The sequence below is a fragment of the Abrus precatorius genome, unplaced genomic scaffold, assembly GCF_003935025.1.
Source record: "Abrus precatorius isolate BTA unplaced genomic scaffold, Abrus_2018 Scaffold3, whole genome shotgun sequence".
Lineage (NCBI taxonomy): Eukaryota > Viridiplantae > Streptophyta > Magnoliopsida > Fabales > Fabaceae > Abrus > Abrus precatorius.
In genome coordinates this window covers 27,603,839-27,621,002 of record NW_020874373.1, presented here as the reverse complement: position 1 = coordinate 27,621,002, position 17,164 = coordinate 27,603,839, and the positions used below count along the sequence as shown (strand labels likewise).

The following is a 17,164-nucleotide window of genomic DNA, read 5'->3' as shown; positions in this document are numbered from 1 at the left end:
CTTCTTACTTTTCTTTGATTTTTGTCTTGATGTCATTAACTTTTCTTGATTTTCATATTGTAATCGTGAGACCCATCCTTATGGAGCACTAATTTTCTTGTTAATCTCTAGTGAGTTCATATGGATTCTTGAATTCTTGGGTCTTTAACTATAATTATTTTTTTAAAAATAAAAAATTCAAATTTTTATTTTATTTTTTCCTTTATGAAATATAATTCTTTTTTTTAGTCTCTATAAGAATTTTATTATGTGTAACGCCCCGAATTTCGGTAATATGAATTATTGTTATTTATATAAATCTAAATGTATATATATATATATATATATATGTGTGTGTGTGTGTGTGTGTGTACTAGTGTAAATGAATGTTATGATTTTACCTTAGATGCGTAATGATAGTGTTTTATGTGTAATGAATATGAATATATGTACATATATATATATGTTGGGGATGTGTGTATATATATACGTGTATGCATGACTGGATAGGACTGAAATAGGTTAAGTGTCTAAATGTAGTGTATGATACTTGGCTATTCTCGCTGCAACGAGAGGGCCCTGAATGGAAGGACCAGAATTGTCGCCTTCTCGCTGCAGCGAAAGATGTCTCGCTGTAGCGACAAAGCGACAATTTGGAGTGTATTTCTGGGTGCAGTCTCGCTATAGAGAGATTCTACAGAAATCAGAGTGCAGTTTTCTCTGGTTTTTTTTGCTATAGTGAGAGGGCGTCCCCTCGCTGCAGCGAGAGTATCTCGTTGTAGCGAGAGTGTCGCGACCAAAAAGGGATTTAAAAGGGGTTTAGGAATTTGAGATTTATTTCTTAAATTTCCTCCTAAATCTCTTCAATCCTCTTTACCCCAAAGCCCTATTTCACCGATTAATTGCCTCCAAAGTCGTTCGGGTGCTCGATTGAAGGTTAAATCTGTATGAGGAACGCTTGGAGGTGAGTTTTAATATAGGATTTTGGTTTTTCATCCCCTTTCTATGTTTTCGTGGTTTCCCTGGATTCTCATGGAATTTCTCCATGTGTTTAGGATGAAATCCGTGAGGGGGAGCACTTCTTGGTAGATTTAGCGTGTGGGACGTCAATCCAAGGTAAGGAGGGACTCTACCCTATCTCAATGCATTATAATTCTTGTGTGTTTTGTTGATTAATGCAATGTGACTGAGATAGAGAGTAGAAATTGTATGTTTGATGGAAATTAATGTGTAATGTGATGTGTGCTGGAATAGTTAGACCCCGTGTGGGTGATTGTGTGTGATGGATTGCCTTTGATTGGTGAAATAATGTTGTTGTGAATAAATGAAGGCTATGTGCCGTATATTGTGAACAAATGTGGGCTCGAGGACTGTGTAATATAGATGAATATTGACTGTGTGCTGTGTAATGTGAAATGAATGTGGGCCTAGTGCCATGTATTTGAATGCAATGTGGGCTGTGTGCCGTTTGTAAGCATGATTATTGTATGCGTGAATGAAATATATGTGTGAATGGGCGTGTTAATGCCGTTGTAATGTGCTGTGGATGGTTCAGCGATACACTGGGAGTGTGGAAGATGAGGACGGTAGAAATACCTTGGAGAAGGGGGTGTAGTGGTGACACCGACTGTGGAACGGGTGCACCACGGGCCACACACTCTTCCTGACTAGACCTCTGACCACTATCATTACTGAGCGACCCGTGACTGCCCACGTGGTATCCGTGAGGCGGGGGTAACCGGCGACCATTCATAGTGGAAATCTGTGATCACAGTGTCAATGTGAGTGTGGCTGGCATGCGTATGCACGGGTTCATGAATTGTGTTTATGGATATGATGATGTTGTTTGTGTTATATCTGTATAATGTATTGAAAATGTTTTAGAGGTGAGACTCTGCGTTGATTGTGTGTTTTTGGGTAATGTAAAATACTCACCCTTACATTCATTTTTTAGGTAATCAAGATGATCGGCACCAGACTCAATAAAAGGTCGGATGAACTGCTATAAGACTTAAATTTTATTTTGAAATTGTTGTAATTGAATTAGTCCTATACCAGTTATTTGATATTAATTTGTAACCCTTCATTTATTTCGAAATCTTTTATGAAAAATTTGGTTATCCGATTTGCAAAATTATTATTTAATTGAAATTAAATTTAAGGTGTTACATTATGTATAAAAATTACAATGAAAAAATATATTATGTATAAATATTATATATATATATATATATAAAAATAATTGTCAAGGATATTTTAAAAATATTATATTCAAAGACCAAATTAAAAGAAATAAGTTTCATGCAAAGACTAAAATATTATTTAAATTTAAATTTTAAATTTTAAATTAATTATACCAAATATTAAACGAAAAAGATAAACATAAATTGTTTGATTTAAAAATTATTTTTTTAATCATAAAATCATTTTATTTTATTTTATTTTATCTTTTATTTTTAAAATTTATCTAAAAAATTCAGTATTTTTATAAAAAAATTAAAAAAATAAATGACAATTTTATAACTAAAAATTAAAAATATATTTCTAAAATCTAAACGCCACCTAATATACTTCTGTATACTGTGACTTAATTAGTAAAGATTAAGCGGATATCATTGTTTTATCTTTTCATAAAGGATGTTATTTTTTTATTTATATATTTAAAAAAAATATTTTAATTATATTTTATTGTATATTCAATAATACATAATAAAATTAGTCCAAAAAGTAATAATAATAAAAAGTAATAACTATTTTAGTAATGTTAGAGTAAATAATATTAATAAATAATTAATGAGTAAGTTTAACTATTACTTTCATTAAAATAAATTAATTTTTTTTACCTTTGTAATTTTTAAATAAATAAAGAAAAATAGAAATAAAAAAAAAATTCATTGTAACGAAGGTGGTGAGCCTGAACCCTGAAGTAGCTGGGGAGTAGCCAAGTGTGAGTTAGAGATTGGGTAACGACGTCGCGGATTTTGTGTCCACTCCAAGGAATCCGTGATTGCATTGTGCGACCCACCAACGAATATAAAAGGTCTCTTGCTACGTGGCAGGCTCGCCGCGTCTTGAAGCCTTAAACTATAACTGCTTCTTCTACCAACGAAACAATACCACACCATCGCCATAGTTCTCTCTGTTGGTTGGTGTAATTTCTACTCTCTCTTTTTTCGTATTACACAAATCACACTCAATACGTGTTCTTCCGTTTCATGGTCTCCATGGATCCTACTCGAGCCTTTGTCAAGAGTGTAAAGCGCGTTGTCGTCAAGGTCTCTTTCTCACAACAATTTCCACTCTCTTCTGTGTTGGTTCTTCGTTTTTGTTACCTAATCTGTTTTTGTAGAGAAAACGAAGAAGAGAAATGAATTTGTTCATTAAAATCGAGGAAACTTAATTTCGTATTGTTAAAATATATTTCTAACATAGATAAAACTAACTAGGAAAACGAGATCTCGTGGATATATATCGTCATTTTTATTGAATCATAGAAACGATGAGTAGATGTTTATTTGAGCGTTCTAATTGGATTTCTCCCGTTTACGTGGATTATTTATTTCTTTTATTCCTTCTTTTGGATATTTTACTTGTTATGTGTTAATATATCATTAGTGAAATTATTTTTTGGTTTCTGTTATTTGATTAATAATTTATTTTCTCATACTTGAAGGTTGGAACAGCTGTGGTTACTCGTAGTGATGGAAGATTAGCATTGGGAAGACTTGGAGCTCTCTGCGAGCAGGTATGATATAGCATTTTGTACTGCCAACCAAAATAGCATTTACCTCTAATAATAACATCTATTCATATAATCAACTCAAACTTGTATCTGTTTGGATGAGATTATTTTTACTTATTATGTGAAAAAAAAAAACTAATTCTTGTTGGGTAAATTTTGAAAAATCAGCTTATAACTATTAATTAGATTTTTTACAGAAAGAAATAATTTAAGATAAGCAAAATTTGAGAGCTCGTGATTAAAACTATCAAACTTATTTTCTAGTTAATTTTTATTTTCTCCTTTTATCCTTAATAATTAATTATTTTTAATTCAAAATTAACTATTATACATTACTTCATATTCTTTATTGTAATTTCAACTTTTAAAAAGTGATTAAAACAATATATTTTTTCAACCAATCAAACACACACTAAATAGCATATAAACCACAGCAGATCCGAATCTGTTAAAATATCCAAGTATATTACTCTGATTTTTTATTTTTTTTCTTTGTTTATATGTAAAGAATTTCTTAATTAAGGTGGTGCAGCTCTAACTAATTCCTTGTCTTGTTTTGCTATTGTCCTATTGAACGGTAGCTGGACTAACAAAATTTACATGTGCTCAATGCTGTTCACTGGTCATGTAATTTTTGTTCTAATGTAACTCAAGGCCATGATCTTTCCTGCAGCTTAAAGAACTAAATAATAAGGGATATGAGGTTATATTGGTGACTTCAGGTGCAGTTGGTCTTGGCAGGCAAAGACTAAGATATCGCAGATTGGCGAATAGCAGGTTTTTGTAATTTCTCCTTTGCTATAGTAACTATGCACAATTTTTCAACTGCATCAAACTTTCTATAATTAAATTGTTCATGCTTTCATTACATAAATTTGTAAAAATTAGCAGAATCTAAGTATTTGGTGATGTTCCTGAAAAAGTTGAGATTTTTATGCTTTATGAAACTAGAGTAAATATATAAATAAAGCCTTAATCGTTGATTTGTGTTATTGTATCAAACAGACAAAAACTGTTAAGTCTAATGAATTAATTCATGTTTTTCATGGCCCACTTTAAACATAGTTTTGTTCTTTTTGAATTGTTTAAGTTAGGATTAAACCAGTAAGAATTGAAGGATCTTGTGCAAACTTTTTCATATTTCTATCAGTAAGATCGAAAGAGACAGAGGAAGAAAATGATGAGCCTTAAATAAAGGGTTTACTTGTTATGCAGCTTTTCAGATCTTCAAAAGCCACAAGGTGACCTTGATGGCAAAGCATGTGCAGCTGTTGGGCAGAGTAGTCTCATGGCTCTCTATGATATTATGTTTAGTCAGGTGCACACAAAATTTAAATGGATAATTCAACATATTTTGAATATTATGTATGTGTTTTTCCATAATATATTAACAGGGGTTTTTATCAATCTAATTGTTTCCTCCATACTGGTATAGTGGTATTGATACGTTTGTTTGGTGCAGCTTGATGTGACTTCATCCCAACTTCTTGTGAATGATGGGTTTTTTAGGGATACGGCTTTCAGAAAACAACTGTCAGACACTGTGAGCTCGTTATTAGATTTAAGGGTTATCCCTATTTTCAATGAGAATGATGCTGTTAGCACTCGGAAGGCACCCTATGAGGTATGCTGTTTTTTTTTTTTTACCCTATATAATTTGTTTTAACCCTGTTTATGTATTTATTTCAATATGCCTTTGATTGCTACCTGTTCCTAATTTGCTTTTGTAAAAACTTCATTTTTCCTTTAAAAGTATTAGCTTAATTATTTTTTGTTTTGTGACCTATAAATTACCTTTAATTGCAAGAACTGTCTGCAGGATTCTTCTGGTATCTTCTGGGACAATGACAGTTTGGCTGGGCTATTGGCTCTGGAACTTAAAGCTGACCTCCTTGTTTTACTGAGTGATGTTGAGGGTCTTTATAGTGGCCCTCCATCTGATCCCAAGTCAAAGTTAATTCATACATATGTAAAAGAAAAGCATCAAAAAGAGATTACTTTTGGAGACAAATCAAGATTGGGTAGAGGGGGTATGACTGCTAAAGTTAATGCTGCTGTTTGTGCTGCTTATGCTGGCACCCCTGTGATTATTACTAGGTACCTTCAATTTGCTGAGATTTTAGTTTACCGATATAGGACAATATTGACAGAGAAAATAACTACTTTCTGTTTCACTTTTAGATCCAACATATCCTGAAAAAATTGTTTTGATGATTGAAGAGAGTCAAGTAGCCATTTTCTTCCAATCATAAATTTGTGGACAAAACATCAGGAATAAAATGGAATGAGTTAGATGGTTGTACAGGATTATTATTCTTTCTTGGTTGTGAAACTGCATGCATTATTTTAAATGGAACAAAACATCTAGTTGACCTGATGATGCATGTAGATGTTCCACTAACATCATCTGATCATGTCCATTCCATACTCATTTCCCTTGTTTGTTGATTGAGAAAATAAAATGAAAAAACTCAATTGTTACTCTCTAGTTCCTTTGACGAAAATATATTCATATTTCTGTTGCTAGCAATTTTCGTTATTACCTATGTACAAGCATATATATGGAATTTTTAATTTTTGCTGACTTGGAACTGCACTTCAAATTGAAGCGGCTATGCTACAGACAACATCATACGAGTGCTTAGAGGAGAAAGAATTGGTACTGTCTTTCACAAAGATGCTCATTTGTGGACAAGCATAAAGGAAGTAACTGCACACGAAATGGCAGTTGCAGCACGTGATAGTTCTAGACGACTTCAGGTAAGTAAATATACATATTTAGAATGTGAACGGCAGGGTTCACTTTGATGAATTTCTTTAAGTGGAAATTTAATCTATACTAGTTTCATTTTGGTAGTTGCCAACGAAATGAACTCAGATAGGGAGTACTATATTGGTGCTTTTTATTTCAGGTTCTAGACTCTGAAGAAAGGAGGAGAATATTGCTGGCAATGGCTGATGCAATAGAAAAAAATGAAAGTATGATAAGGCTTGAGAATGGAGCTGATGTTGCTGAAGCAGAGGAGTCTGGATATGAGAAATCACTGATATCACGTTTAACCCTGAGACCTGAGAAGGCAGGAACTTCATTGGTTACTTTAGTAAAAAACTAAGATAACTTGCCCTTGCCCAGCTTTGTGTTGTCACTGTCCAAATAACACCTGGAAACTTTCCAAAAAAGGTTTTGCGAAGTTTTCTCTTTGAATGAGCATGCTTTAGTCTGACCTTGGCTTTTGTATATGCAGATCTCTAGTCTAGTAAAGTCCGTTCGCATGCTGGCAGCCATGGAAGAACCCATTGGTCAGATTCTAAAGAGAACTGAGGTCAAAACCCCCCATATAATTATGTTGATGACTAGTAAATAAGTCATATGAAATTAGTTCTGTGAAATTGTGATATTCAACAGTTCACTTTTTACATTTTAAAGAACGTAATTTATTTCCAAAGTTTGACTTTTACAATTATTCAATATCAAATTCTGGAAACTGAATAACGTTATTAAAAATTGCATCCTACTACTCCACATTTATTTTCGTAGCTCTGATTACTGCTCTGTGTCCAGCTAGCAGATAAACTCATCCTGGAGAAAATATCATGTCCTTTGGGTGTTGTCCTGGTTATATTTGAGTCTCGACCTGATGCCCTTGTTCAGGTTAAGATGCGATATCAATTCCTTCTCAATTCTTATCAATTCTACATCTTCAGTAAAATTGTTTATGATATGAGCAAGGTTAAAACTTAGAGATCTAATATTGGGTCTAGTGATGCTGATCAAGTAAGTTTTGAAAATTTGTAGTGTCTTGATTTTTAATATGATTGACGACATGGATTAACAGATAGCTGCATTGGCAATTCGAAGTGGAAACGGTTTACTGCTTAAAGGAGGAAAAGAAGCCAAACGATCAAATGCAGTCTTACACAAGGTTTGTCTATTTTATTTTAGACGAGGCTGTTGTTTTATCTGATTAATCCGAATCTGAATTGTCTGTCATTTCTTTGCTATAATTTTAGCTTAAAAATGCGTTTTTATTTTTAATTTCTCCATATTGTAGGTCATTACTTCAGTTATTCCAAATACAGTTGGTGACACACTTATTGGGCTTGTGACTTCAAGAGAAGAAATTCCAGATCTGCTCAAGGCAAGTAAAATTCCAGACATTTATTTATCCTAGATGACTTTCAACTAATTATACTCTGCCACAGCTTGATGATGTGATAGATCTTGTGGTCCCCAGAGGCAGTAATAAGCTTGTTTCTAAAATCAAGGATTCAACAAAGATTCCTGTTCTTGGTCATGCTGGTAATATATGCGTCCGTGCCCACATGGGTGTGTTTATATATATATACGCACAGAATTCTATGAAATTGTTATTTTTGTCATGCAGATGGAATATGTCATGTATATATCGACAAAACAGCCAATATCAATATGGCAAAGCAGATTGTTAGGGATGCAAAGACTGATTACCCTGCAGCCTGCAATGCAATGGTACAGTTTACATCCCCTGGAGTGCCTCCACTATCACATGTTCATCTGCATCCTTGTCCATGCCTCCTTTTGGGTTTTCCTCATTTGTCATTTATGGTGTAACTTGAATGTATGGACTGTGCTTACTCCAATATTGTGTCCTGATGTTCGTAGGAAACTCTTCTTGTACACATAGATCTGACAAGAAATGGTGGACTTAATGAACTGGTTGCTGAACTCCAACGTGAAGGTTTGATCTTAGCTGCAAATAAGTTGATAATGAACAAAATGGGCATTCAAATTGAATCTTTTCAAGTTTCTTTTGATGTTCTTTACATAATTAGAAAAAAATTGACATAATAGTGATGTTTATTTCTTTTCTTCTTTACATGTAATCAGATTGATTTTCCTTTTCTTGTTAAACTAGAGTGTTCTGAGTATTTTACATGCCTTTATAAATTTAGGTTGAATAAAGTATAATTATAAATTAAAAGATGGAATGTGTTTAAAATAAAATAAAATATGTATAATACCGATGTAATTTTATTTTAAATTTTAATCAAATAATTTTTTTTAATGTGTTCAAGAATATACAATAAGAATCTATACATATTATAATTTTATTAGAAATCAGTCCAATGCATTGATAACATTAAATACTATCATTTTTAATAAGAAAAATAATATTTATTAATAAAAAATACTATTTATTAATTCATTATTGTTGTTAAAAAGTCTTAATTTGAATAAAAAGATAACAGTAACTATAAAATTGTATTTAAGTTTTGTTAAAAAAATAATAGGTATTGTGGGGCTATTAAAGAAAGGAAGCTCATATCCCGTTAGTAATATATGCAGACAGAAAAAGTGAATTGTTTTCATAATAATTAAAGGTGATCATTTTGTTCTGACTTCTGAGGGTATCTGTTTCAGAGTTTATCAAAATTGAAAACTAATTTCTTTCTATTTATTTGCGTTTAACTAAGTAGTTTTCTTTTAAATGACTACTTGAATATGGATGGTCAAGACCATGCTGTTAAACTAGAAAACATGTACAACAGGGATTACGTGGCTGCTGTTAATTAATCTATTTGCAGGTGTTCAATTATATGGTGGACCAAGAGCCAGTGCCTTGTTAAATATTGCTGAAACAAACTCTTTCCATCAAGAGTATAGTTCACTAGCTTGTACAGTTGAAATTGTAGATGATGTATTTGCTGCCATTGATCACATACATCAACATGGAAGGCAAGTTTGCGTTCCTCTGCGAAATCTATGTTTTGATTCTCTATATCGTAAACATGATAATCCTCAAAGTCTATTTCTTTCTGTCCTGTTTCTGCAGTGCTCATACCGAATGCATTGTTACAGAAGATTCTGAAGTTGCTAAAGCTTTCTTACATCAGGTTGACAGGTAAGTGTAGAATTTTTATTTTTACAGAAATCTTGTTTGATCCTTCGCTGCCAGTGCCAACAGATACAGATGTTGCACAATGATATGGTAGGTTAATTCCCTGCCGTAATTTGTCTGAACCACTATCCTCTTCACTTTCCAAAGCTGGAATACATTATCACTTATATTGGATATTAAATTTTTCAACATCCAATTCTTCATATTTGATTTTTTTTTTTTCTTTTCTTGAGTTCCATCTAGATATCCTACAAAAGGTTCGGTTATAGGCGATAATCAAACAATCGAGTACCTCTGTGTAGTTGGACTTAATGAAAAAAAAATAAAAATCATAACTAATCCTGCATTACAATTTCATTTTATTAGAGCTATAAAACAGCCTATCTAGCCTACCCCTAACCCTAATCTAGGGCCTAAAGTTCTATCGGCCGAAAGACCCATCGATTAATCCATGGATCTTAGTGTCTTTAAGATAATTTCCTATTTAAATTAATATCTCAACTCACTTTATAGTTCAAAATTTTAAAAATAAATTTAAGTGTTGACCAAAGAAAAAAATAAAAATAAAAATAGTTGTAGGGACTGATGAAATGGTTGAAGAAACTTTTGAATATTGATGAGAATGGATTGTGGTTAGAGGACACAAATTTGACAAGGCTTTGGGACTCGAAACAGACTTCGGGGTAGATATAAATTTTAAAAAAGGAAAATTGTCTTAACAAAATTGAACATGTTAAGAGTGATAAAACTGATTTTTGGATTTAAAATTATAGCAAAGATATACACTTTGAGTTAGATTGTAACCAAGAAAAACTCATGGCTTGGAGTGATGACTTAATTTGTTGTTGGTATGTTTTGAGCTAGAAAAGCAAAAGCACCAGAAGGTTTTGAGTTTAGAATAGTTGGGACGTTGGTTAAAGAGAGTGACAAATTGGGAATGCACGTTGAGACTCTCAATTGGAAGTCTATTTATGAGCTAAGCAACAATTTGAATAACGTAAGTACAAAAAATTGGAGCAATGACGCTTGATGTAAGAGATAACATGCAGTTTCAAGTAGATGATGATGCTTACACTCAGACAAATCCTTGTGTTTCAGAGTGTGTGGTGGTGTTGTGAGATGAGATATGTCATTATTTTGAAAAAATATTTTAATTTTATGAAATCACTACCGTTGTTAGAGTAAAAGTTAATAATTTTGCAATTATATTGTTTTTCAACAATATTTTTAAAGATCGAAAATATGAGAGAGACATCAAATTTGTATTCTATTAGATAAACCCAAACATACTTCGAGAAATGATAAATAAAAATAACATAATAACAAAAATCATCAATAGAACTAATCAGAGCATAGCACCAAACACTAGAGTATATAATTTGTAAAGGTTTGGAGCTAGTGAAAGAGACTCTATTGAAGGATAATTTGTGACTTTTGTTGGTGAGGTAGCGAGAACTCTTGTATGAAGCAATAGGAAGTTGAATGCTAAAAGACCAAAGAGCATGTAGAAGAACATAAAAGGCACGGTGATGGAAGGAAAAAATAAAGTTGAGTGTAAAGGATTGAGGGAAAGTGGTGGGAAATTTGTACACATTGCCTTCATTCACTTCGCGCAGCAGAGTTGTCCTTGTGCTCAAATCCTTTACCTCAAAATGCCATGGGAAAAATTCAATAAATACTCGGTTAGATTTGCATAACTAAGAAATAGAAACCAAGTTTTTTGTGACACCAGGTACACATAAAACATTAGATAGCTCCAAGGGCTCAGAATCATAAAGATAGTAGTAGAATCCAAATGAGTTATAGAGTTGTGTTGTTAGCAACATGTAGGTTATCATTGTCATTGTATTCAGAGTTGATTGACAGATAATTTAAGTCATTGGTGATGTGGTGTGTAGCGCTAGAGTTAAACAACCACAAAGGAAGTGGAACACTAGGAGGCAGGGTAGACTGCATGAGCAGAAAGGGGAGTCTCCTTGTGAACTTTTTTCGTTTTAGTTTAAAGCACTACCATGTTGTATGACCCTTCCTGTCACATATTTGACATGTAACACTTAGGTTGGTGGGGTTGTTGTAACAACCATTGAATCTACCACGTCCAGGGTGCATAGAGTGCATAGAGCAACATTGAGTGAAGTGTGCAGTCACCAAAGTGACATTTAGTAAATGTTCTTCACTTTGAATAAATATTTCAAAGCCTAAAAACTTTTTATGTAGTTTATCAAAAAGAATGGAAGTATCCCGAATTCTGACAGGTTGTGAATTCGCAAAAAGATGGTCCAAGGCCGTTAAGGGTGTGCAATGCACTAGCTAAAGAAAAGTATGAAGTTGATAATTATTAATAAAAAAATCAATAATTAGAATTGCTTAAGATACTACCGTATACAATCGATAACCTAAGAAACAGAGATACAATATTTCACAAGTATGATATACCACATACTAGTGGATACAACATGGCTATAATAAAATGTAAAAAATTATTATAAATTCACAACATTAAAGTGTTGAAAAGTACAAAGTATGGCTGATTGCAAAAGGTTATACACAAATGGAAGGTGTTGACTACTTTGACACCTTTTCACATATGGAATTATAATAATGCATTCTTGCATTAGATGTTATCAAAGGATGGTATTTGGAGCAATTTGATGTTAATCATGCATTCTGGCATGGGGATCTCTATGAAGAAGTTTACATGTCTCTTCCATCTAGTTTACCATGCAATGATCCTTCAAAATTATGCAGGCTGAATTAATCTATCAATGATTTGAAACAAGCTAGTTGCCAATGGTATTCAAAGCTCTCCATTTCATTGATTTCTTTGAGCTACAAGTAATCCAATGCTGATCATTCCTTGTTTGTCAAGGCCAATTCATATTCATTCACAGCTCTTCTAGTGTACATGGATTATATAGTTTTAGCAGAAAATGACCTTGGTGAGATTCAGCAAGTGAAAAGGATCCTTGATGATCAGTTTCAAATTAAAGACTTGGGGCAACTAAGATACTTTTTGGGACTTGAAATTGCAAGATGAAAGTCAAGGATTATGCTTAATCAAAGGAAGTATACATTAAAATTGTTAGAAGAAAGTGCCTTACTAGGTGCCAAACCTGTTGACACCCCTTTCCACCCATCCATCAAATTGCATTCTAACCAAGGCACACTATATCCTGATGAAGGAGCCTATAGAAGACTTGTTGGAAAGCTGTTATACCTCACAATCACTAGGCCTGATATCGCATATTCAATTCAACAACTTAGCCAATTCATGCCCAAACCCATGTTGTCTCATCCCCAAGTTGTCACTCAAGTGCTCGAGTACCTTTAATCAGCCTTAGCTAAGGGATTGTTCTTTTCAAGCTCATCTATCTTTAAGCTCTCGACCTTTGCAGATTCTAATTGGGCGTGTTGCTTAGATACCAGAAAATCAATTATTGGTTATTATGTCTTCATTGGTTCTTCACTTGAGTCCTCTTCAGAAGCTGATTACCAAGCTCTAGCAAGTCTCAGTCAATTATGAAATTCAATGACTACATTACTTACATATAGATTTACATGTTCCCCTTGAGCACCTCGCTAAAGTCTTTTATGAAAATAAATATACTATATATTTAACTCATAATCCTACATTTCATGAAAGAACCAATGGCGTAGAAATAGATTGTCATGTGACAAGGGAGAAAATAAAATCAGGTTTAATCCTATCTTTACTTTTAGTCTTTCACATCTAGTCCTCAATTGCTTCTTGAAAATCTTCAGTTTTGTTCCTAACATGCATTGAAGACACTTATCATATTTCTTTTGGATGTAATTTCTTTAAGTCATACTTAAATGCGTTTCTAAGCATAACTACTCTATGATTAAGTTTTGTTCTTAACCTGATGTTGCTGACTGTTGAATATGCATCTTTGTCTGACGAACAAATAGTGCTGCTGTTTTCCACAATGCAAGTACAAGGTTTTGTGATGGAGCGCGTTTTGGGCTTGGTGCAGAGGTGGTGTGCTTTCCAGAAGCATATTCTAACAATAGTAGCACATCTATTCATATTTGCTCAAAGGTCCTTGGTTTTATTGTTAATCAGGTTGGAATAAGCACAAGCCGAATTCATGCGAGAGGTCCTGTTGGAGTTGAAGGGTTGTTAACAAATAGATGGTATGGAATTCCACTGTCTCTTGGGTTTTGTTTTAAGAAAAGAAAATACAACATCAACTGAACAAACATTTGCAATTGATGAATGAAGAATCCGTTAGCAATTCTTGTTGAACATATTTTCTCGTGTTACGTTCTGTGTTATTTTTACTCAGCTGAATCATTTAAACATTTCCAGAAACATACTCATACACGTTGTACTCTTTCCAGATCATGTCCTCATTTATTTTCCTATATATTAAATTAAGCCATACTAAATCAGACACTATCATGCAGGATATTGAGAGGGAACGGGCAGGTGGTAAGAGGTGATCGAGGGGTCACTTATACTCACAAGGAACTGCCAATAAAAGCATAAACGTGCAGCCAGATATTAGTTTAAGCTACAAAGGATTATTGTTGTTCACCTTATTATAAAACCAGCAGCATTTTTTCTGTTCTATTTTCATATACAGAAGCAGCTGTGGTACTGGCAGTGTATATCTCAACTACCATTTACCCCTTTCCAGAATTGTTTTTTTCTTACCTGGAGCATGCTCAGGGGAAAGAAAAAATTTAGATGAATGATATCATTTGACTATATACTCGTTTATTGATAGAGCTGCTTTTAGATTGTGAAACAGCAATGGAGGGAAGAAGTGGACATCAGAAAAAATATATTGACGAAGGCCATCTGAAGGGTGCATATTACTGTGAAGTTGAATAATTATACGATAGTTATTCTTCTAATAATCTATCTAACCTATAGTATCAATAATCAATAACATGACCCTGAAAGCAAATGGTGTCACTTAAAGTTCTACAACAAAGTTTAGAGTGCATTGTCAGTGAAACAAAAGACGCAACTCAATTTCTGAATGAAAAATTGAAAATGCTTCAAGACAACATCAATCCAGAGTTATATGCCTTTAACGTAATGGTTGATCCATTATGTAAAGAATGAAGCGTCAGAGAAGCTCAAGATGTGTTGATACTAGAGACGGTCAGAAGCCTGATGTTGTCTTGTTAAAATTGGAAGGGAGAAACTTTGAAGACTTTTATGCCAAATTCATCAAGAATTAAAGATTCAGAAAGCGTAGCCAAATTCATAGAAGAGAAATCCTTAATCTTCTTTAACGATGGAGTATTAGAAAAGAAACTATGCATGATACTTAAGGACCATGATATCGTTTATAATAGTCAAGTGTCCGTTCATGAGCAGTGATATCATTTGAATCTTATACTAAAGAGTTGTGATTATTAAGTTTATTTTATTTTAATTTGACTCATTATAAAAATAAAAATAAGAGTTATAATATCTCTATATAATATTATAAGATTAATTTAATAAGAATAAAATTTTATAAATAACATATAATCCATAGTTAATAATATATGTAAAAAAATCATTCTTTAATGTATAGAAACTTTATAAGTAGAGATGTCAAAATGACATGGTGATGATTTGATAATTGGACAAGATGAGTGTAGCTCTTTTTGTTGATACTTATATCATCAAAATCGGTGTAGTTTGCAAGTTTAAAAAGGTTAAATGATGTCACAGCACTCTTCAAGTAAATGCATCAAAGACATTTTGTTCCTAATATTATGACAAGCAATTTTCTTTTTGATGGCTTGTATGAATATGAGAACCTTATTACGAGATGTATGATCGCGATCAAACCCCTAGTGTATTGAGCTTCAATATATTGTTTGATGCTTTTTGCAAGAATAGACAACTTGACAACTAAGTTGCATTATTTCTAAGCCTTGAAATTTGTCATCTTGTTTTCTCATAAAAGGTACTTCTAGATGCCCTATTTATAGTCGCAAAAAAGAGTTGATGACTCTGTAAATAGGAGGGCTCGTTTGATGCAATTACGCCCTTTTTTTAGAAATGAGCATGATTTACAGGTGGATTCTTAAGTCTTTCCATTCACTTTCATGAGCAAGAGTTTTAACAAATTAATATTTTTCAATAAATAAATATAATTTATTGTCAATCACTAATTTCATATTAAATAAATTGTTAAGATTTAATGGTTTTCAAGTAAATATTTTGAGTAATATCAAGTTCATGAAGAGTAAATAGATAAATTGCCGCTCCTTCTCCTCCTTCCCTTTTCCTTCCAACCTCCACACATCTCCTCTTCTTTCATCTTTCTTCTCCTCACAACTTCCATTCCCAACCAATTTATTATCAAAATAAGCAAAGTAAAATAATTATTATTTATTACTTATATCTATGATTTGACTCACTCAAACATGATAAAAGTACTTATAATTGCCTTGATCGGAACTCCATTTGAATTGGGTAAAACTCATATTTATTAGGTTTTTTTAGGATAAGTTGAAGTTTTGTGATAAGCGAGTTAACTCAGGTTAAATAACAGGCGAGTCAGGCATGAATGAGAGACTGATTTAAAAAATAGTGTTTTTTCATATCACTACTTTCTACATCAATTGTTTTAAAGAATCTACGTAGAAAGTGTTATTTTCTACATCTATTACTTAAAGAAACTGATATAAAGTGAAAAATTGTACTATTTAAAGTCATAAATTTTGAAGAGACATAACTTTTAGCATATAATTTTGATTCATGTAAATTATATATTTATTTTATTTAATTTTTCGAGATCTATTCATTTAGCTCTGAAAGGGGTTTGGACAATTTTTTTTTCCTAAAATTTTAATGCTTTCTAAAATTTTATATTTTTTAATGTTTTTTTATTTTTTGTAAAACAGGTTCCGCCAATGGTATGAATAAAAATTTATAGTCATGGGACAAAATAAAAAATGACTTAGTAAATTTATATCGTATGAAAGGAAATGAAAAATGCAGAAAAATATGAATTATCAATATAATTTTTGTTAGATTTAATTTTAACCATTGGTTTCTATTTTACATTTTTAAACATCCGATCTCAATAACAATTCACAATATTTGCAAGTATTTTTTTAAAAGACATTTTTATTTTACTTTTCTAAATTTATGGAAAACGTATGAGGCAGTTTTAAGCCATAGAAATGATGAATATGTATAGTAATCCTAATAATATATTAGACTTAAGATGGAAGTAATATCTTCCTTTAGCCAGATATTATGTGAGAGTGTGTGTTTTAAATTAGATTACTGCTAAAACAAGTATTTCTGCAATTAACCAATTTAGTGTGTTAGAAAAGCATGCTACTGTATAAATGTTCTCTTTGCTTTGGATATTCGAAGCTTCTTTTCTTTTTCGGTAAGGGAAGTTATTTTTAAAAAGATAAACTCCTCACTGCTATTTTCTAATTAGAACTTAAAATTTCATCTTAAAAATTTATACAGTAAAAGTCAGCATTGATAACAGATTTAAAAACACTGTTTCTTATTAATGAACAGCATAAAAATTACTTGAAAAAGGTGGTGATTGCATTTACAGTTTTCGTATGT

General features: G+C 32.3%; 1 protein-coding gene across 2 annotated transcripts; it reads left to right on the top strand.

Moving 5' to 3' along the window:
* Positions 1-3,045: 3,045 nt before the first annotated feature.
* On the top strand, positions 3,046-14,477 carry LOC113860934 (delta-1-pyrroline-5-carboxylate synthase-like). 2 transcript variants are annotated; one of them, XM_027493501.1, is made up of 20 exons: positions 3,046-3,254; positions 3,653-3,724; positions 4,395-4,498; positions 4,937-5,039; positions 5,184-5,345; positions 5,541-5,818; positions 6,331-6,481; positions 6,634-6,798; positions 6,967-7,044; positions 7,284-7,373; positions 7,558-7,644; positions 7,774-7,860; positions 7,925-8,021; positions 8,107-8,210; positions 8,364-8,439; positions 9,287-9,437; positions 9,535-9,603; positions 13,531-13,597; positions 13,685-13,755; positions 14,029-14,477. In XM_027493501.1, the coding sequence occupies exons 1-20, from the start codon at positions 3,195-3,197 to the stop codon at positions 14,108-14,110; spliced, it is 2,154 nt and encodes a 717-aa protein (XP_027349302.1). In that variant the 5' UTR covers positions 3,046-3,194; the 3' UTR covers positions 14,111-14,477. The 2 variants fall into 2 exon arrangements, with proteins under 2 accessions (XP_027349302.1, XP_027349303.1); XM_027493502.1 differs by having other exon boundaries at positions 3,122-3,254; positions 7,925-8,012; positions 14,029-14,126.
* Positions 14,478-17,164: the final 2,687 nt, after the last annotated feature.